This window comes from Ochotona princeps, chromosome 7 (genome assembly GCF_030435755.1).
Source record: "Ochotona princeps isolate mOchPri1 chromosome 7, mOchPri1.hap1, whole genome shotgun sequence".
NCBI lineage: Eukaryota > Metazoa > Chordata > Mammalia > Lagomorpha > Ochotonidae > Ochotona > Ochotona princeps.
In genome coordinates, this window is record NC_080838.1 from 8,091,799 (window position 1) to 8,114,853 (window position 23,055).

At 36.7% G+C, this 23,055-nt stretch overlaps 1 protein-coding gene across 3 annotated transcripts in view; it reads left to right on the forward strand.

Moving 5' to 3' along the window:
• Positions 1 to 23,055, forward strand: part of LRBA (LPS responsive beige-like anchor protein) — a 609,418-nt gene that overhangs the window by 160,047 nt on the left and 426,316 nt on the right. For all 3 annotated transcript variants that reach the window (XM_058666763.1, XM_058666762.1, XM_058666764.1), the window contains exons 31-34: positions 4,057 to 4,190; positions 13,568 to 13,646; positions 15,274 to 15,407; positions 20,201 to 20,262. In XM_058666763.1, coding sequence (XP_058522746.1) covers positions 4,057 to 4,190; positions 13,568 to 13,646; positions 15,274 to 15,407; positions 20,201 to 20,262 — 409 coding nt within the window. The remainder of the gene's footprint in view (positions 1 to 4,056; positions 4,191 to 13,567; positions 13,647 to 15,273; positions 15,408 to 20,200; positions 20,263 to 23,055) is intronic.

Genomic DNA, 23,055 nt, shown 5'->3' on the forward strand with positions numbered 1-23,055 from the left:
TTGTCCCAAGTAGTTCCAGGCTTGAGCCTTCCCTGCTTTTCTAGGACATTAACAGAGAACTGGATTGGATATGAATCAGCCAGTGCCCATATGGGATGCTGGTGCTAGTAGGCAGGTTATTAACCTCTTGAGCCACCACACTGGCCTGCATATATATGTGTTATATATATATAATGTATATATATAATGTGTATACATATAATATATGTATATATGTAATGTGTATAATTTTATACATAGGAGATTACTTTTGTTTATGCATGATTATGATATGGAATTATGTTTAAATGTTAGTCTGATTACAATGATGGTTGCACACTTTATCTACTGAATAAAAACACTTGTACAGTGTGAGTGGATTGATTGTTACATGAATTGTATCTCTGTAATGTGATGAAACAATTCAAGTTAGAAAGTGTGGTTTTAAACAAAATTAGATTTGTAAGGAAGTTCTGTAATTTACTGTGGCAAATTATTTGACCTTTCCAAGCTTAACTTTGTTTAAAAAAAAGTATTTAAAATAAAGTTTAAGAAAAGTGTGGCTTGTTATCCGGTTCTGAGAACATAATGGTGTCTTTGTCCTCTCCCCCTTTCTCTTCTCTCTCTAGCTCTCTTACTTAGCCCCTACCCAGCACCTTCTCCTTTTCTTGTTTTTTAGTTTTTGAGGTAACACATTTAAATTTATATTGCAGCAAAAAAACCTTCATATTTCACTGAGTAAGAAGTTTTACAAGCGAAAAGCAAGAAGACCCTAATGCAGTGGGCACATAAACACTGTCTTTTTATAGTGATTGAATGAAAAAAAATGACCATTTTACCTGTATACAATAAATTTTAAAGTAATCAAATATTAACATTATAGTAATATAGCATTTTAAATCCTTGTTTTGACCAAGGTATAAAACCAAAATATTACAAAACTTTATTTGTAGCAATGCTGATGCTTTAAAAGTTTTAATAGGAGTTATTTTTGTATCTTAATGATTTGGCATGCTGTCACTACTTAATAAACCATAACTTTTATTGAAAGTCATGATTTTATGTTATGTACCTAAAGTGTTTGGGCTACCCATCCAGTAGTGCAGTATGAACTTTGCTGAAAGGGAAATTCCTTTGAACAATGTTTTTTTTTTTTTTTTTTTTTTTTTTTTTGTATTTCTTCTTTTTTTCTTTTTTTTTTTTTACATTTTATTATTATTGCTGTCATTTTATGATACAGTTCCATGTTCCCCTCTTCCCTCCCCAATTCCCTCCCCCTCTACCCAGTTCCTCCGTATCATCACCAACACAGCTCTTCATACTCAGTCATATGTCCATCATTGCAGGCATGGACAATGGCACAAAGTCCAGAATACTATTGTCAAGATATAGTAAACAGTTTCATTGCAAGTCCATCTTTGTCTGGAAACAGAAATGCATACCACACTACATCCTCACATCTGGATGTTAGTCTCCATTTCACAGCTACTGTACATCCCCTTAAATGAAAAGTCATGTTTCAAAATCAACAATAGAAAGAAAAATAGAAATTTACAGTGCCTTGAAGTTAAATGACAGGTTACTAGATATGACAGTCTGCATTACACAGCTACTATACATCCCTTTAAATGAAGAGCCACAAAACAAATTCAACATCAGGGAGAAAAAAGAAATTAACAACACCAAGAAGTTAAATAACATGTTATTAAATGACCAATGTGTAGCTGAAGAAATGAAAATCAAGAACCTTCCTGAAGAAAATGATGCCACTGCATGATCCTAGGAGTCATCGAATGATTCAATCAGAAGAAAGTGTTTTGAAGAGGTGAAACCAACAGAAAAGAACAAAACCATGCGATACAGTTTCTGCCGATCTTTGTTGAAGTGTCTCCTCCAGACAGTAAACAGTTAGGTTTTGTTCTTTAATCCAGTCTACTAATCTATGACATTTGATTGAGCTTAAGCCATTTACATTCAGAGTTTAATATACATGGGTGTTACTTTGGTCCTGTCATTTTAGGAATGGGTTGTTCATTGGTTTAGTCTTCTGTTGTCATTTTACTGGGATGTTCTTCCCATTTGCCTTTGGTTTTGGTAGGTGCTATTCCTCTTCTCTGTCAAGAGAATGTCTTTAAGTATCATTTGTAGGGCAGGTTTGGAAGAGTCAAATTCTTGTAACTTTTCTTTACTGTGGAGGAATTTTCATTTTCAAAGACAAAATAAAGCTTTGCTGGGTATGTTATCGTAGGCTGACAATATGTCATATGTCAGGGCTGGGCTTGGGCCAAGCTGACCTGGGAGCTGGATCTCAATTGAGATTTCTCATGTGAGTGACAGGAACAGAAACCCTGGAGCAAGCACTGGTCTCCCAGATTCTATATTAGTAGGAAGCTAAACTCAGGAAACAACTAAACATTGCACCCAGGCCCTCTGATTGGGACACAGGCCAACTCACTGCCCTACATGTCTTACATTTTGACTATAGGAAAAATATTTGCACTTATCTATATATTTTCCTTTCGTTGCTAATGCAGTTCGATTTTGTATGAGTTAAGTAGAGCTTGCTGGTTTCTTTTGTTAACAATTGTGAAAGTAAATTATATGTATTCTCTTTCTCAAAACTGCTAGAAAGTGGGGATTTTCATAAATTGTGGTTGTAAATTTCTTCTTGGGATAAGATGTACAAATTAGGTTTTGTATTTTTTCTGATAATATTAGCAGCAGTGTGTGCATGCACACATACATACATAGACACATACATACACATGTGATACCTACTCCCCCTTAAGTCAATAATCTTCATTTGGTGTCAGCCACCGTGGTTTAAGCCCAGCAGTTTGGACTCGGGGCTCAGGTGGCTGTTGCTTCTGTTTTTTAGTGTATAGTTAACATTGGCAGTCACCCTTATAATGACTTGACACCAGCTACCCCCAAGTACATTGAATAAGCCATGCCTAGCACAATGGAAGTTGATTTAATTGGCAACAGTATTTGCCCTCACATGATAGGCGCTGAAGTAAAGCAGAACCTATTTCGCATGTCTTCCCTCTTTTTCAGTTAACACGAAGAAAAATATATTTTAAAAATATGAGAATCACATACTCTATGCGTTTGAATACATTTGTTCAGATCAACTACCTAAGTAACTTTGTTTAAAGGCTAATACTTTTCAAGGCTATTAAGGGAGTGCTTGCAGTTTGCAGTTGCAGTATTGTCAACAAAAGATGTGATTAAGTAAATTGAATGTTGAAGACTTTAGGCTTATGGTTAACACTAGGTAATTAAAGGTAAGCACTGCTGTGGGAGTGCATTGTATATCAGCTGTCCTCTTTACCTCATTAACTGGGTTTTTGCATGTTTATGGAGCTAACTTCAATTAAAAATGCCTTTTTAGTTCTGCCTAACAAGGTCTTTTAGTTACTATTTTGATATAAAGTATTGCACTGTAATTGAAATTGGTATATCATAAATACCTATGTTTGAATTATGTACAAACTGAGCAACTTTGATTATGTGATATATTTGCATCTAGTATTTTTTTACTTATGCATTTTCTACATGATTTTACCAGAAGATACAGTCTCTGAAATTTTAAACAGAAAAACTTGGGTTTATATATGTTTGGAAATTGTTTATGTTTGTTTAGGTTTCTTATAGTTTACTATTTGAAATTAACAGTGTTTTAAAATCCTTTTTGAAATATGTTCAGTTTTTTTCTTCAATTCCAAGGTTAACAAAAAAGTTAATTAGTTTTCCACTTGAGTGCCAGAATTTGTTTTTACATACTATATTTTATTTGTGAGATAATTAAACATGATTCTGCATTTAAAAAATACTAGGTGGTAATTGCAAGTCTGTATGTCAAAGCAGATTATATTTCCTAAGGGTATTGTCCTTGGTCCAAAAAAATCAAAAAGAAAATAATTAGGAGCAGCATTGAAGAGATTTCATGTTGGAAGGATATTCTTATTGGTATATCAAAGTGCAGTTAACAAAAAAATGAGAAGTTAACTTCTTAGTTTCTTTATAGACAAGCAATCTTCCGTGTATTGATGTTATTTCCTATCTTTTTTTCAGAAGCGTCATCGTTGCAACAAAAAAATCTTCAGTCTTACCTTCTGCCCTCGGTACGAGCGTGCCTGGCCACGCTCTGAGTGTCGTTTCTGCGGTGGATTCCGCCCAGGCCTCCGATGCGGGAGGAGACTCCCCAGGTGCGTTAGCTGTCCAGGGTATCAGCTGTGAAGTTTTGTGACCTTCTTTTAATATACCATAGGATTTTTGATGAAGTTGCTTGTCAGATAAATACCATTGTGCTTTTACATGGTACTGTCGTTTAGCACTTTTTGGAAGAAGTTTGAACCACGTTATAAAGTTAGATCAAGGTTTCTAAAATTTCCTCCTCTCAAACCTGATAGTGTGTGATGGATTAAATGCTGCTAGCTTGGTGGATAAAAAACATGAGCGAATGATTTTTTTAAAGTGTTTTTTTGTGCCTTTTATCTTTTCTTGCACATAAAAAGATACTTATATGAAGATAGTGTTTTTGATGAGAAAAGGAGTTGGCTGATATGGTAGCAAAGTGGGTTAAGCCTGTCCCTGTGAATCCAGCTGCCTAAATGAGCTCTGGTTTGAGGCCTGGCTGCTCTGCTTTTACTCCAGCTTCCTGCTACTGCCTATGTGGGAAAGCGTAGAAGATCGGCCAAGGACTTGGGCCCCTGACACCCATAGGAGACCTAGATAGAGTTCCACACTCCTGGCTTTGGCTAGAGCTTGAAGAAAATTGAATTGAAATATTGTCACAGAATAATTATGCAGTTTAGCAAAAAAAAAAAAAAAAAAGCTAAGAACTAAGAACATTTACATTTTAAAACCATATATCAAAACCATAGTATACAAAACTGTCTTATTACACAAATATTACATTAAGCTTGCAAAAAAATAATGCTAGCCTTCTGCATTTTGCAGGAAAATAGTATGATGTCTTACCCTCTGTGACAAATCTTCCTTCATTAGTGGCAAAAGACTTTCATTAGAGACCAAATGTATCTTGGGGTGTATGTTTTTAAAGGAAAGAAAATACAGGATTTTATTAAACATGTCAAAATCTGGAAGTGTGAATGAAATGTAAATAACAACAATTACCTAGAATGTAACACAAACTTTTTACATGTTAATATGCCATTTATCAAGCAAATATGTTATGGTATTTCTCCACCATGCTGTGAAGCATTAGTGATTAAAACAAAATTGAAGATATCCCAAAAAAGGAACTTCCATACGTTGCTTTTTCAGTGTTTGCTAAAGTGCAGCTTTTACTAATTTGACCTTTTACTCAAATATCAGAGTCTGTTATACGTATCAGAATCATGCATGTTATAACTAGTAAGTTTTTTTTTTTTAATGTTAGGATGAAATATTTGAATCAAAACAGTCTTGGCTTACTATACTGTTTAGCCCCAGAGGCGTGTCTTTACTCAGGCAGTAAAAGTCTCACTTATGTAATGAGGAAATCTTCCTGGGAAAATAAACTATCTCTTATGGAATTAGCCGGGGAAGGTTAGGGGGAAGAATAGAGGATAACATGGTTAGAAGTGAAAATTGACATTTGTGTGGATGACTTTTTACTGTGAGAGATATTAGTTATTTAGACCCTTGGGGACGCTGAATAAACAGTTTAGTTACTCCCTGGATAGATGCTAGAAAGATGATCCGTTCGCATTTTTCTTTTTGTTCTCCCAAATGTCTGGAAAACTGTCAGTTTGCTGGAGCCAGTTTATCAGTGTAAGGATAAGGAAAAGATAAGTTAGTACCACCCCACATACCTAGAAGTAGCTCTGCATTTATGTGTGCGCTGTTTGTTGCACATGTCGAATGTTAAATTGATTTGAAACATTTTTTCGTAAACTTAAATGGGTTGAAAAAATGCAGAATGTATTTGGAAATGATGTTTTCTGTCTGGAGAAATTAAGGACAACCTGGTGCGAATGTACTGACATCAATTCTTATGTATTTTCTTCTTTTCCTATAATTGTTGCTCTTCTGGGTCGGGTGTTGACCCATGGTGTAAGGGGACACCACCTGCCATATTCTAAGTGTTAGAATTGATATCTCTTCTCGGGTCATGTCCAAAAATAGTTTTTGTTACTGTTTTGCTAAATGCCTGCAGTGTTCCTTCTCTTTTTCAGATTTATATTACTGAATTTTGGCTCATTAAAATTTAGGTTATTAGCACAATAAACCGTAATTTGGTTTTATAACTATTACTTAAGACCTTATACAAACATGTTTGTTGAGGGGTTTGTTTTTCTCCGGCTTTTAAGTAGATGGAACCTTGTGTGTTCCTTCTTATTGGCTTCAGGAAAAACTATCAACAGTGCTAGTAGGGAAAATATCTGATAAATTCAACACAAAAAACCTGAAAAGGCAGATTTTTGTTTAAAAGTTAAACAATATTTCAGGAATGAAAATCTGTGTGTAAACATTGGTAGATGGATCACTTCGCTGTTAAAAATTTAGAAAATTACAGGTCACTCATTCACTGAGAGATACTAAAACTTATGGGTCTCTGAAGTAATTCACTGTGTGTTGTACTGTATGCAGGAATTGGATGGGAGTCTTAGAAATGTCAGATTTGTAAGGGTGGAATTTTGTTTCAACTTAATATTGTTTTTCGCTGTAATTTAAATTTTGTGGAAAAGGAAAAAAATTTTATAATGAAATGGGAGTTTATGGACATATGGACATTAAAAATTGTAAGAATGTATCATTGTATACATTAGTTCCCTTTGTAGGATAATCTTACGTGTGTGCTGGGCACCAATCCCTTGGTTAGTTTTCGTATATAAACTCTCAGTTGAGCAGTTTGGTAAGGATGGGAGGAACATGAGGACCAACTAATACCCAGTAAAGTGAAAGTCCAATTCTGATTGTGGAGGGAAGGGGAGAGAAGTATACTCTGCAAATAGAAAATTAAATGCGAATTAATTTTGTTTTAGAGATAGGCTTACTCTCCCCAAGGAGAGTAGGGGTCCAGATCCTCCAGAATGTCTGCATCATTACGGCTTGTTGTTGATGAGTGCTAAGGACCAGGGAAAATCAAACTGCCCCAGGTCCTTTCTGTTATCTGATTCTGTGAATTCCACAGAACTCCCTGTCAGACCCTGGCTGTGCTTATCTAAATGCATACCCACAGTTAACCTGAAGGAGCAAGTTGAACCAGAATACTCAGAGCTGACTGGAGCGAGCTTGGGCAGTGCGAAGTACTGTGCTAAGTACTACAGGATGGTAGCTAGATTTACCAAATTTTTATGGCTAGTGTTTTTTTTTTTTTTTTTTTTTAATCTGCTAAATGAAGATGGTGGACATCTTGTCTTTAAAAAGTTTTGTTTCTTTTGAAAGGGTAGGGTGGTGAGGGAGAGCGAAAGACGATCGGCAGATTGGTGGGTCCATGGATATCACTTCCAGTGCCTTGGCCAGGCGGAAGTCAGGAGCCAGAAACTCAGCTTAGGTCTCCCCTTGGGTGCCAGCCACACCCCAGGCGTGCTTTAATAGGAAGTTGGAATCAGAGACAGAGCTGTGACTGACACTTGGCCACCTGGATGTGAGATGCAGGGGCCCCAAGCAGCGTGTTATTCAAAATGCCTGTCTTTGCACAGTGACTCTTTGTAATAGTTACATCTGGAGTTGAATTTTTTTTTCTTCAGATTCTAGACTTTTCAACAGAATTATTTTTGGTTTTTGGTTTTTAAGGTATTGGTAACTATTTCAAAAGGTTTATCTCATAAACACCAGTTCATGATACCAAATGAACACCAGTGCTTTTTGTCACATGAGCAATCCTTGAGGAAGTGTGGTATGTTTTTAGCCTGAAGGATAGGCTAAAGCTAAACATGGTCATTTTCTTTACATATGTTTTCAGAAGGAAGCTGTCGTTCCTTCTGTGTTGACCGTGGTTGTCCATGACCCTTTCTGAGAATGTTAGTTTAATCCTCAGAATAACTTTGTGGAGGAGACATCACTACCAATTTTATACAAGGGGAGAATGAGGCCCAGGGAGCTTAAGTGGATTCTGCATTCAGACCCCTAACCCTGGTGCTTCCCGAAAGATCTCTGTCTTGAGTTGTTGCAGCCCTGTGAAGGTGTAATTATGAGCAAAGAGGCTTATCTTGGATTGGTAGAGTTAAGATTAAGTTTGAAAATAATTGTTTATACGTGATTGCTGAAGTGTTTTCTGTTAGGTTGAAAGTTTTATTCAGTAAGTTTTACTGACTTGAAAGAGAGACTGATTTTCCATCTGTTGGACACTCCCCAAATGCCTAGCAGATAGGGTGGACCAGGCCTCCACTGGGAGCTGGGAAGTCAGCGAGGGTCTGCAGCATGAATGGCAGGAATCCAAGAACTTAGAAACCTTTTGCCTGCCAGCATGTGCATAATAGGTGCTAGAACTAGACCAGAGATGGGTCGTAAAATATTCAGGCATTCCTGCGTAGGATACATGTCCTCGCCACTGTACCAGATACCTGATGTTTGTTGCTTGTTTGGTGTTCATGTTGTCCCCAGTTTTGTCAAGAGGAACTCCCTTAAGCTGGACTGTGTGTCTATAGTGCATCATTCCATGGAGATTGCTTTCTGTAAAACACAACTGTGTGCTTTAAGGTCATTTTCTTCCAGAGATCCTGAATCAGGAATTTCTTTGTTTTAATAGAGAATAGTATTCAGAACGAAGACCTAGACACTACATGTATAGATGTTATTTCTTCCAGATTTCCTGTTTGAACAAAGCAATGGAAAATGACATTAAAATGCATAATAAAATTTTGCATATTATAAAGAGAATGCATATCATGAAAAATGTGAAAATGAACCCATGCTTTGATTCTGTATTCCATGAACTAAGTACACTTAGGTATATAAGCATATTCCAAAAACGTGTACCCTCTTTCAGTTATCTTTATTTGTAGTTCCCCATTAGAATCTAGGAATTCATACAGACTGTGTTGATTTCTCATTGTTGTGTCACAGGTCTTGTTTGTTTCTTTTCTACTTTAGTACCTTCCATTGAGCTCTGATAACTGCCAGTGCAGCCCTCCTGCCTGGGGTGTCTGCCTCCCTTGTCTGTGTCAGTGGCTTTCAGATCCCGTCATGTATAGAGGTTTAGGAAAGAGGACCCCTATTCTATGTGAATTTGTATTTTGATTCAAACTCGGGAAAAAAAAAAACTGATTACAGTTAACACATAAGATTGTTGATACCCTGGGCTCAGGAGTTTTAGACTGTTACCTGAGATTAATCTTTGAAGTGAGCGGTGAAAAGAGGTTTCTTGTAACTCCTGGCGTGGTGACCAAGTTGTGGAGTTGCAGAAGAGTCCTTTAGGATTTGCATGTTCATTTTTATAAAAAAAAAAAAATTCTTAGCAGCATTACACTTAAAGTTTTTTTTTTTTTTTTTTATTTTTATTACAAAGTCAGATATACCAAGAGAAGGAGAGACAGAGAGGAAGTGGAGCTGCCGGGATTAGAACCAGCAGCCATATGGGATCAAGGCGAGGACCTTAGCCACTAGGCCACGCCGCCGAGCCCTACACTTAAAGTTAGATGGTACAGTTCTGTTTCCTCCAGTGAGTGTAAGCGTAAGGATGTTGACTGGCAAACTGATGATTGGAAATAGTTACACAGTTGTTCCTTAGTTTATTACCAAGCACAGAATTTGATTCTAGTGGCTTCCTAATTTTATTTGATTATGTTTTCTCACAATTAGGTTTCAATTGCTAGCTGATTGCAGTTGTAAGATTCTCTTGATTATGAAATGTGTTGTGATTGAGAGATGGTTATAATACATGTGGAATAATGTGTGTCTTAAACGTTTTTCAGAAACCGTTCTGACTTAGAAATTTCCCTAAATCTGGCTCTCTTAAATTGAACTATTTTGCTAAGTAAAATAAGCCAATGCCAAAAAGACAAATATAATTTTTCTCTGATATGTGTTAATTAATATAGAATACAAAACAAAAAAGTATATAGGAACAAAATGGCCAATGTGAGGTTCCTGGTTTATTTTTTTACTGGTTGAATATTATGGCTGGTAGTATACTGAGCTTGTGATTCAAGAGTGGGCTGAAATTACGTTTTTCAAAAACTTAAAGGAATAAGGAGGATTGAGGGAGGGGAGGAAAGTAAATGTGGTTATTTTCAAAGAATTATACCTATAAAGTACATGAAGTGTGTTCTCTGTATTAACACAAATTTGAAAAATACATATATATATATAAAGAAAAAATAAAATGGGCCAAAGATCACTACTTTTCTTTGCCCAGTCGTTTCTCTGCCTGGCCTCACTTAAAGTCTCTGCCAATACCTTCCAATCGAAAACTACCAGGACTGCACTTTGGGTTAAACAAGGTAATTTTAGTACCTTTTGGAATGTGGGAGAATAGACTGCTAAAATTTGTTATAGAATTTGAAATTGTGTCAGGCATTTTTGATGAGAGATTAAGGAAGCATAGCTTCCAAGGTGAGTGCTGCCTGGGATCAGGGACAGTTCTGTGGTTAGATATCCTAACCTTATCAAATGCAGCAAAGACTCACCTAGGGATATGACAGTAATTTTTAAGAAGTGACAATCACTCCTATTTGAGTTTGAATATTTGATAGTTTTTGTTGTTCCCACAGAGTTCTTGTGTTTTTGTTGTGACATGATTACATTGTCTTATTTTTCTTTGGGAGAGGGAGAGTGATTGAGCCTGAGTGTGTGAGCAAGCTCTGTGTGCCGTTGACAGCTTCACTCCCCAGACATCCACCATGTCCAGACCTGTCCAGGTCTCCCATGTGGGTTGCAGGAATTCAGCTACTTGAACCATTACCACCACCTCTGAGGATCTGCAGTGGCAGGAAGCTGGACACGAGAAGTTAGAGCTGGGAGTTGAGACCATGTAATTTTTTATTTTTAAGTTTAACTTATTTTTATTGGAAAGTCAGATTTACAGAGAGAGAGACAGAGAGAAAGATGTTCCATCTGCTGGTTCACTCCCCAAGTGACCACAACAACTGGAGCTCAGCTGATCTGAAGCCAGGAGCCAGGAGCTTCTTCCAGGTCTCCCACGTGGGTGCAGGGTCTCAAGGTTTCGGACTGTCCTCTGCTGCTTTCCCAGGCCAGAGGCAGGGAGCTGGAAGAGAGGTGGAACAGCCAAGACATGAACTGGCACCCTTATGGGCTCTCTGTGCAAGCAAAGCAAGACTTTTGTTGCTAGGCTACCACACTGGGCCGAACCTATGTAATTTGACATGGATGTGGAAATTTTACCAATGTCTTAATGGCTAGACCAAATACCTGCCCTGTTTCCGAAACTTCATGGTCACAGAGGGTCTTGGTCTGGTATTGATATTTTGTGAAATTGTTTATATTCCGCAAGAGAACAACAAGACCTGGGTGTGGGCTCCAGGAGAGAGGTGTTAAGAACAGGCCTTGATGATAGTTACCAGGCAGCTCCTGGATAGTAGAGGACTGCAGTCTTCCTTCCCAGGTTTCTTCTTTGTGTCCCTCGTGACAGTTTGTCCACATCGTTTTGACTTCTCACACGTGCTCCCAGCCTACTCAAGCCTGTCGTTTGGAGCCCAGATCCCAAGCACCAGAAGAACTCTCACAGTGCACAGATTGCAGGATCCTGTTTCTCAGCTTGGCATATTCTTCTACTTGTTTGCTTTTCTATGTTTGTCCTTTCTTTGTACCTAAATGGAATCAGAATAGGATGTTGGCCTATATTTATCCTTCATATTAACTTGATGCCCTGTTAGAATACCGCTTTCTGGATGTCAGTGGCAAGCAAGATATGTACATATGCACCTGTTTGTCTTGTGTGTTTAGTATGCCATCTTGTTGGATTCCAGTGATGGAAGTCCCTGTGTCACAGAGGGAGGTTTGTCAGTGTGGATGTTCTGTAAATTTGGCATTGAAAAATGAGTGGCCTTTCTGTTTCTTCAGTTCTTACACCTAGCTTAAACTGAATGATACTGTATTCCCATGGCTTGATTCTGTTTTTAAATTTTTGTTTTTTTAAGTAAAACATTTTTATTAATATAATGAGAAAGTTTTATGTATTTCCTGGTTACAATCCTAAGAAAATTGTACCTTATTTATTTTCCTCCCTTCCCCTTCCCTTAGTCCTTATTCCTTCTTTTCTTTTTTTGCTTTAATTTTTGCAAAAGCATAATTTTTATAGCTGAGTAATATTCAATAGTGTATATATAGCACATTTTCTTTATCTGGTCATTAGTTGAGGGATGTTTGGGTCGATATCATGTCTTAGCTGTTGTGAATTGAGTTGCAATAAACATGGGGGTAGAAATACCTCTTTAGTGTGCTTATTTCATTTCTTTTGGGTAAATTCCCAGGAGTGGGATGGTTGAGTCCTATGGTACACCTAATTTTAGATTTCTGAGAAATCTGCAACATGATTGTATTAGCTTACATGTCCACCAACCACGGATTAGGGTACTTTTTCTCTGCGTATCTTTGCCATCATTTGTTGGATTTTGATTTTGGGATGATGGCCATTCATCTGGGGTGAGGTGAAACCTCATGTGGTTTTATTTTCCATGTCCCTGATGGCTGGTGATGCTGAGCACTTTCTCTTGTGCTTTATCCTTTGAGAAATGCCAGTTCGTGTCTGTGTTAGGTTTTCTAGTTACCACAGAGTTTACATGAGTAGAAAAACTTGATGGCTGCATCCTCAAAAAGCCTTTATAGAAGTTAGAAGAACTGTTAAATATCAATTAAATGCAGTCTGGCAAATACAGTCACAAGTTAAGTATATAATTACAGTGAAAAGACAAACGAGAGTGTAAATTCTGCTTGAATTGTTAAAGAAATATTTTCCAGTTCTTCACTGGATATTTTGCCAGACCAGACTGGATAGTCAGTACATTATATAGGTTATCTGATGGTAGAATAAGAGTTTTTAAAACAGAGATATGTTCCTTTAAAGCTGTTTCTTTTTCTTGAAAATTATTTATTTGAAAGGCAGAGTTGCAAAGTGTGCGAGACAGAGAGAGAGAGATTGATTCACTCCCCAGTTGCCTAAGACTGGGCCAGTCTGAAGTGGGAGTCAGAAACCCCATCCTGTTCTCCATTATAGGTGGCAGGACTCAAGTATTTGGGCTGTCTTCCCATTCGGCCATGTGGATTTGCAAGGAACTAAATTTAAAGTGGAACTGCTGGCACTAGAACCTGCCCTGTCTTGCAGAGAGTGGCCTAACCAGTTGCAATTTACTGCTGGTCGCTTTGCTTTATTTAAAAGAACGCTTCTGCGTGTGAATTTTTGTCGACAGTTGTGTTGAATAGGATTATGAGCCTGATTTTCTGAGTCAGAGTTTACTCCACGAAAGCTTGCTGGATATAACTGAGCTTGTAACTGAGATTTATATACAAGGAAATTCAAGAAAAACATTAGTTGTTTGAATTTTTATGTTTTATAAATAATAGTTGTATAATATGTATTGTAATGTATTTTTGTTCATAGTATGAAGAAATTTCTTTTGTTTGAATCTATGTATCTACAACACAATTCTTATAGATGGTTATTTTTCTTTTGTAGGCACTGGATCTTCTAATGCAAAATTGCCTTCAGTTCCAACAGTTGGGTCAGTTCCACAAGACCCAGCTTCAAATATGAGGTATTTTAGTTACTAACTTGGGTATGTTTTAAAAGCGTATTAAACAAGCTGTGTTTCATCTGTGCCTTTCTGGTTGCCTTATCTCTCCCTGTCTGCCCTGCTTTTATTTTCCTTTCCCTTTTCCTTCTACCTTCATACCTTGCCTTCTTTCCTGCTTGTTTTTTCTGTTACATCTGAATATCTGATATTTAATGGCCTGGCAGTATTTTCCAATTTCGTTTAACTTCAGAAGCTTATGAAATATTATAGGTACATGATAGTAAGTGTCTATGACTTACATTTCAAATGATTTGAAATTACATATTTGGATTTCTTTGTTTCTGTTTTGTAAAAATTACGGAAGAGTGATAGCCAGTCAACCAAAGTCACAATGAAACCGTGGCACCTGATGTGCCACTACTAGAGTTCTTATCTTCTGGCCGTCAGGTCTGAGGGCTACTTGAATCTATCTTGGGTGGAACCTGCAGGATGCCATGGTGTTGCAGTTCACTGAACCAGAAATGAGTTCACTCCTAGCTCAGTGCATGTGCAGTACTGTCCATAGCCTTCGTCTCCCTATACAAAATGGCCCCAGATTCGGCTCTAGAGGTCGAACTAGGGTCTGAAATCTACCCTGTTCCCACACTGTCCATCTGGAACCTGCTGCTCTGTTTCTACTCTTGACCAAATCAAACAGACCAGCAATTCTTTGGGTTAACCTCCAGAGCTCCTGGTGAACACCCCTGAATGCCACTGGGGTATCATTCACTGCAACACCACACTATTGTGTCCGCTGCTTCCCTGTGTCTCAGTCTCCAGGTACCCCTCTGTTGATGTTCTGTCCTCTCCTGTCCCCTGGAATGTGCCCTCTCTGCTTCACCCTGGCTAATGTTTCTCCATCTGTTTAAACGTGTCCTTGCCCTATTCCGCCATCTTGATTCTTTCGAATATGTTTGATTTCTAAGGCAGAAGCTAAAACTGATACCTCTGATTTTTAGAACACTTACTCAAAACCCTTGTGAGTTAAAAAATGGATATATATTTTTGAAAATGAATATATATTTACCTTTATTACAAAAATTAAGGTGTTAATAGGTAACTTGAATAATTATTCATGTACCTACACAGTGTAATTAAATGAAAAATTATTTAATTGCATGAGTAAGAAGTGGTTCTAGGAATCATCAGCAACAACAAAAAGAATATAATAAATTGCTTCTTTCATTCCACAAACCTTTTTTTGAATCTGTACTGTATGCCATAGCTGAGAACTTGGAAATGCGATCATGCTTCAGCTTAGGTATTTAGTGGCTTACTGTATATAGACACATTTCCTGTGGGGCTGAGTTAGTTAACATAATAATGAGACTAAAAAGCAAGTGCTGTGTGTTGGCAAGTTAACACTCGCTGAGAACTAATTTTGGAGTGGTGGTTACCAGGCTGTGTGGCAGGGTTGCAGTTCCCAGATAGATTGGGGTCCAAAGGGGTTACTCCAGGGAAAAGCAGTGCTCTTGGCGACAGGAATGCTTCTCTAGGTCAGTATTTATTTTTCACCTAATTTTACTGAAAGAACAGCCTTAGTTTTACAAACTGGAGGGTTGGTACATACCATGGAATTCTTCAGATAACGTTAACATCTTTCCCTTAGTATCACAGAAAGGCTTGAACATGCTTTGGAAAAGGCAGCTCCTCTTCTGCGGGAGATTTTTGTGGATTTTGCACCTTTTCTTTCTCGGACCCTTTTGGGCAGCCATGGTCAAGAACTGCTTATAGAAGGAACAAGTAAGTGATTTTTAAAATTTCATTTATATATGTTTGCAGTTCAGTTTTAGAAACTTAAAAGAATAATAAGAGATACATGGAGTTTTATTGTTCACACTTTTTTAACTTCTGACAAGACTTCTCATTGAAGATCTTTTGAAACCATCTGTATTATGTTTTCATCTGTTCAAGATTTTTATCAATGATTTGGGTGGAGTAGAAAACTATGTTTTGAACTAAAGACACTTTTTAAACACATTAGCATTAACTGTGAGGGTAGAGAATTAGATTAGTGTGAAAGGATTTTGTTTGAACTTGTCAAGAGCCATACATTATCACATGTGTAGATAATTCAAATATATAGTTAGTTTCCATGAGTACAATTCTGTTTTGCCAACAAGTAGTGATCCCAGTGTTACTGTTCTGTATCCTGCTTTTGGTTGTGTAGATTTCTGGATCTTTTCTGGGTAGTGGTATACTTTGAGATTGTGTTATGCTACATAGCATGTAGCAGTAGTTCTGAGGGGATGAGAACGCTTGCTGCCTGTGGAATAGTGCGGTATAATGGCAGTGTGGCAGTTTTGTGCAGTTTCGCTTTACTTGATGTTGCTGGGGATATGGGACAGAGCATCAGCTGTGCTGACGTATTGGCGAAGGTGATTCGGCAAAGTAGACACAGATCCACGCTGCATTTCCTCAGAAAGCAGAGGACAGCTTTCAAAGAAAATGAAAAATAAATTTCGTTTTTATTTCAGTTTTATTTTCCAGGATAAAGGTTAGTAAGCCAGGAGAAAACTGACTCATCAGAGGAAAATTTTCAAAGTCATTAATTTTATTTTAAAAACTTAACAGGCTGGCTTCTGGATACCATCTTTATCCCCAAACTAGAATTTTTAAAGGAAAAACTAGAGGACTATGATCAGTGACAATACAGAATTAATTTTTTGTTACAAGTATTTGTGGTTATTGAAGCTCTGATCCTTGGCCATGATTAATGGTTTAGGTTAAGACATTTTTCCTCAAACTAAGAAATCGTGAGAAAACATTCCCATGTTTACTTCAGGGTCTTTAAATATCAACCAATAGCTTTAGTTATTTTATATATATATATATATATATATATTTTTTTTTTTTTTTGGTGGGCTTCCTTAACTAGATAATTCCCAAAGGTTCTTTTTTAAAAACCTGTAAAAAGAAAAAAGCCCCACTTTTTTTTTAAAGAAGTCAAAATATGTAGGAAATGCAAAGTGTAGGTAGGTTAACAGTTCAAGATTTCTGTATTGGGTTATTAATTATGAGTACTCAGCATCAGTACTTCAGCTGAGTTTTCAGATAAATGTACTTAAATATTAAGCCTCAGCTGTGTATCCCAACTGTGTTGTGGATGGAGTTGGTGATGCTGATCTCATTTTCACACAGTCAAAAAGTAACAATGAGTATATTTGAAAAAGAAAATCAGGAATTCAGGTTTTAGATGTCATTTTAGGTGAGAGCTTACTTTAACTTAGTGCTGGGTAAAATTTGTTTACTGTGGGCCACTTGGTGAAGTAGTAGAAGGGCTTTTACTTCTGAAGTAACTGGAAAGAAATGAAATAAAAAAATTTAAGACTGTCCCAGGGCTCTTCCTTAATTTATACATTTCACCTCTCAAGTATTTCTTCTTTATAAGTGGCACAACAATGTATGAGCTATATACTGTACTCACAAATGATATATTTGTGTTTATTGTACCTATGTCTGATGGGCAGAGAGCTTGCTATTGGAGTTCCAACGTCAGGTCTCTTTGGCCTCTGAAACCATTTCTTACTTAAAAATTAAACATCTCTTCCACCCTGCTCCTCCCCATGTCCAACCCCCAACCCGTAATAATCCTTCAACTATGAAATAGTAGTAGTTAGCCTTTTACTAGCAACAATGATCTGAGCACTTAATTCACAGATAAGCATGGCTTTTTTTTTTTTTTAAGCATGGCTTTAAATTTTTTTTTTTTCCCTGAATCTTCCCATCTTGTTAGGTTGCAGGTTTCAGCTTTCTCCTGGTTTCTAATCTTTATCATGGAAAATAAAATTGGAATAAATAAATATTAATGTATTTGAGCATATACAATTTTTTCTGAAGTATGTAGGGATTAAAATATTCTTGTTTTGAAAATTCACAATTCATGTATTTTAGAGAAACAGAGATCTACCATTCAATACTTCACTCCCCAAATTCCTAAAATGTCCAGGACTATGACTGGCAGAACCCAGGAACCTAGAATTCCAATCAGGTCTCCCATCTGGGTGGCAAGGGCCCAAGTATTGGGGACATCTTCCTTTGCTTTGCATTAATGGGGAACTGGATTGGAAGTGGGGCGGGCTTGTCTTGACAGGTGCTTGTATGAGATGGGATGCTGGTGTTGCAAGCCATGGCTTAACCTACTGTGCCCACATGCCACGCCTGTGAAGTCTTCTTACGCTGCTTGTGATGGTGGAACAAAGGATTATCTATTTTTTAAAAAATTCTTTATTTCATGACACAGTTTAATTAGCATCGGGGTTTCCCCTTGAGTTATCTATCTATCTTTCAGGTTTCATGTGGCTCCACGTTCTTTTCAGTATCTGTTTTTCATTATCATATGTGAAAAAGATTCAGATGTAGGCACAGTGGTAGGAATTCTGATTTCTGTAGAATAGAGGACTAAGATTTCATGACCTACGTATAGAGGAATCTGCATTTCCCCACTGGCAGTAATGGGTTTTGAAATTGGAGTAAAACTGAACATCTTGTATTAGGGTCACATTTTTTTTTTTTTTTTAAGTTACAAGACTTCAGGCCAGAACAGGAGCACACAGCGAAGGGAAGGAGTATTTTTTGCCCATTCCTGTGGTCTTGGCCCAGAAGTCCAAACACATTGGAGTTCATGATGTGCTTGCTTCATGCGACATGTAGGTGTACTGCTTGTTGCTGTGCTGGTGCTAAACAGCGTTACTATCGTTTCTGTATAATATATACACTCAACTTGAAATACACAGTAATTGGGCCTGGTGGTATGGCCTAGTGACTAAAGTCCTCGCCTTGAACACCCCGGGATCCCATATGGGCGCCGGTTCTAATCCCGAACCCAGCAGCCCCACTTCCTATCCAGCTTCCTGCTTGTGGCCTGAGAAGGCAGTCGAGGATGGCCCAAAGCCTTGGGACTCTGCACCCACATGGGAGACCCGGAAAAAGTTCCTGGATCCTGGCTTCGGATCGGCATCGCATCGGCCGTTGCGCTCACTTGGGGAGTGAATCATCGGATGGTAGATCTTTCTCACTGTCCCTCCTCCTCTCTGTATATCTGACTTTCCAATAAAAATAAAATAAATCTTAAAAAGAAAAAAAAAAAAGAAATACACGGTAATTGAAGTTCAGGCAAAATACTGATAGTTGTGAAATGTGAGTGGTGAACAACCTGTACAACTCAAAAAGCAACGAAATTCCAGTGTATGTTACTACTGGTTTTGAGGCAGGTTTTATTTATGTATTTATTTTGAGAGAGGAAGGAACTGAAATCAAAAAGAGGAAGAGAACGGATAGGGCACCTGCCTGGGAGAGTTTTAAAGGATAAAAGAAACAGTTGTTTAGTAAGATTGTAGGCTGTTTAAGGGAACCTGAGTTTGTGTTTACCCAGTAAAATATAGAGTTAAAAATTAGCTTTTCTGAGTTAATAGTGTAATTTAGTAATTTACTTCTTTTTAAAAAAGATTTATATTACTTTTATTTGAAAAGTCAGATAAACAGAACGGATCCTCTGGCTCTTTCGTCTGTTGATTCATTTCCCAAGCAGCCTCAATGGTTGGAGTTGTGCCAATCTAAAGCCAGGCCCCGGAGCCTCTTCTTGGTCTCCCACGTGGGTACAGGGTACCAAAGGTTTGGGCCGTTCTTGGCTGCTTTCGCAGGACACAAGCAGGGAGTTGAATGGGAAATGGGGCCACCAGGATATGAACCGGCGCCCATATGGGATCCTGGTGCATGGAAGGCAAGGACTTTTGCCACTAGGCTAGCGTGCCGGGTCCTAATTTACTGCTTTCAGTGATTGTCATTGTTTGTAAAAGTACTTGTTATGAAATACAATGAGAATGAATATCTTTAGGTCTTATTAGTTACTAAATATAAAATTTTTAATGGGCATTAACTGTGAAAATTCTACTGCAAGGATTTTTTTTCTGTTGAGCCAAAAGGAAGCATAAAGGCATAAATTTCTTATAAATTAATTTGTAAAAAATCAAGAATATATAATAGACAACGGCTTGCATTTCTGTTAAGGTTTAGTGTGAGGTCAGAGGTCAGGGTACTAATAAGAGTGTTTGGGATGTCTGCTGCCATGAAACAAAATGGAAACTTGATTGATAGCTGGAGGGTTGAAGGGAGAGAGTGTGGTGGAGAAAGCAAAGGTCAGGGAGCCACTTCCCTTCTCTGCACGTCTAACGATCAACTCTCTGCAAAACAAAATGTAGATGATATTGATCAATATGGCATATGTTGTGCACATTTCTATTAGTATTGTGAAATGTCATTATATATGAAGTTTTAATAATTGTTTCAGTGTTTTGAACGCTGTAATGAGATAGTTAACCAAAGTGGTAGTGGTTTTCATGTCGGGTTTAAAGTAAATATGGGCATCGTGTGTAATCATGTGATCAAATGTATATGGGTTTAGGGTTCCATTTTCTTTTCTTTTTAAGCCAGATGTTAGCATTTTCTTTTAAAAATAAATTTGAGCAGAGTTGAATAGCAAATCCCTCATTTGTTTGTTTAGTTTGTAATTTGTTAAAAAATTCTCTTTAAAATAGGTCTGGTCTGCATGAAATCAAGTAGCTCAGTTGTGGAATTGGTTATGCTACTCTGTTCTCAGGTGAGTACAGAAATAAACGTTTAATTATGAGTATTCTCACATGAGTTTGTTCTTGACAAGGAAGTTATATTCGCACTGTTGGGAATTTTTGCTGTAATAAAGTTTTGAGGTTGTGATTTTAAATAATCTTATTTGTACTGCAAAGGGATTACTTATGCCTTTGATAAAAACCTCTGGTTTTGTATAGTAGGCAAAGCAAAATATTTTAAGCATTACATTAAAAGTGTCCAGACCAAATTATCATGACATGACTAAAATTTTCGACTATGTTTATTAATGTTGCAGTAACAGATTTATTTCGGTACTGTGTGGAGTGCCCCTTTGAGTCCCCTGGGAATCGTGGGTTTACTTCCCTTTGTGCAGAGGTTATAAAATGAGTGATAAATAATTTTGAATCCATGTCATTGTTAATTAATTTTGACATACACAATAGGTTTGGGAAAACATCAACAAAAAATGTGGCAGCCATCATAATAAGATAAAGAAAATAAATTATTAAGAGCAAAATTGCTTGCAGGGTTAAAATTGTTGTACTTATTCTGGTAAGCATCAATGATTTTTTTTTTTTAACCTACATGGAAATTGTTCTGTGATGTTTTCTTCTGTGTTTTGGAGTTAAACAGCTGAATGCTTTTATGGAGAATTTTCTTTATAGTCTTGTAAAAATGGTTTCTTACTGGTAGTAAATTCCCCTACTTAAAACTTTAAAATAGCCTTTTTTAATAGGAAAAGTATTGGTCTGGAGGTCAAGGGTTTTGACCCATTTCAAAACCTTTGACCTTCATTTACAACTCTCATGGTTTACTTGCCTAACAAATAAGGATAATGCAGAATTAATGTTTCTTTGTATCGATTTATTTGTTTTAGTGCCTACATTTCCAAATTTGTTTGGACTCTGTTGATGGACATTTCATGAATACAAATTAAATAATCATAGAAGGTGTGAAAAATCAATACTATGCATTGTCAGTAAAGTATAATAAGAACAATCATTTCTAGAACTTACACCCAATTGATTTTTTTATGAACTTGTGAGTTGTTGTGATTCTTAATGGGCTTATTATTCTTAGATTTGGTAAGAACCATGTTTCAATAATTTAATCACCTCCTTCAGAAAACACTGTTTCCCAGAAATATGTAGAAAAATTTCTTTTCGGATCTTCATATTGAAATTTGATTTCTTGGGTAGACATTGCTGTGTACTGCTCTGGCCCTTTGTAGAAAATTAGGCTTTGAAGAAGCTTTCACTTATGGTTTGAGATGTTTGTTCTCAATGGACTTGTTCTCTGCAGTGATTTGTCTCAGATATTTTGGTAATGAAGTTTGACTGTCTAGTTTAGGAGAACTGAATGTGTTTTGGGTAGCGGAGAGCTGCTTCAAGTGTATTGCACTGCATATTTGGATGTTAGAAACTATAAAGAATGACATGTCCCAACCTATTTGTCATGTGTGTCACAGTGCTGGGTAATACCAGACTGTTCAAACTATATCAAGATTGTTTGGTAGAATATGCTTCAAAAGTAAAAAAAAATTCTCAAGGTTTTTGTAAGATAAAATACATTGTTGGGTTTTTGAAGCTCTTCACATTTTTTATGAGTTCTTCAAAAGTTCCATGGCGTCTCAACAAGATGTAGCACAGTGTGAAAAATGATGTGAAAAATGAAGCCAGAATTAGCTCCAGATGTATACAGATTGTTCTGGGGTGATAATTACATTTTTCACTTTGAATTTTCCTAATTCAAAGAGGTCAACTTGGTAATCGCAAAGGTGATTTATTTTCTTCAGAAGTGGACTGTCTTTTTCTACATGAAAGCTGAGGAGATACGAAATTGCATTTCAGGTCCACATTTTGCAGATGCTGGGTGGGGATGGCTTGAGTTTGATTGATAATTTTTTTTTAGGCTGAGATAGGGTGGGAAGTAAAAAGCTACCATCTTGCTAAAATTTTAATTAATTTTTAAAGATGAGATGGAGAGGATTGAGTGCCAAAGATCGAAAGATCAGGTCAGAAACTCCTTTTTAATCACATAAATAATGGGATATGCTTATGAACTTAACATCTGCAAATTTGATTTAGAACTTTACAAATTAGTTGATGTTAATTTCATGACACTTAACCACATTGCGATTATTTTTCATGAATCTATTGAAAACTCATTTTCTTTTTGCATGATTTTAAACACTGTGTTTACATTTCATTAGGAGAATTTAGAGCCTAAATTTAAGAAATAAGGAAATGAGCACATTTTGTTTATTACTGATAAGGCCTAATAAATCACTAAATATTTATATAAAAATTAAGATATGTTTACATTTTTCAGTGTCCCCCTGCAGTGCTTAATTGACTAGGCATCATTTCATTTTTTATTCTATTTAAGTTTTTCATTGTTAATAATATTGCTGTTTGATTTTGAAGAGCTTCTTTAATATCTTCAGTATATTTTCGAATACAATGAAGATATATTTAAGGTTTATTAAATTGTATTTGTTTTTGTATTGAATCATAAAAGTAAGTAAAAATGTGTGGAAAAATCAAATATTGATTTAAGTCTTTTTCTTGAAATAAGAGTGTATTCAGAAAAGCATGCTGTTCTGATGCACACAAAAGATTGAACTGTATTTTGGATTTAATATGTCACAAGTGTGCAACTTATTTGTGTTCCATATTTGTTGTACAAGTGTGCAAATCTGGCTGAAATCTATATTCAAAGAAAATATGAAGTGTTGCAAGTAATACTACTAGTGTTATACACAGTGTTTGTGTCTTGCTCATTTGACGTTAATACCATTTTT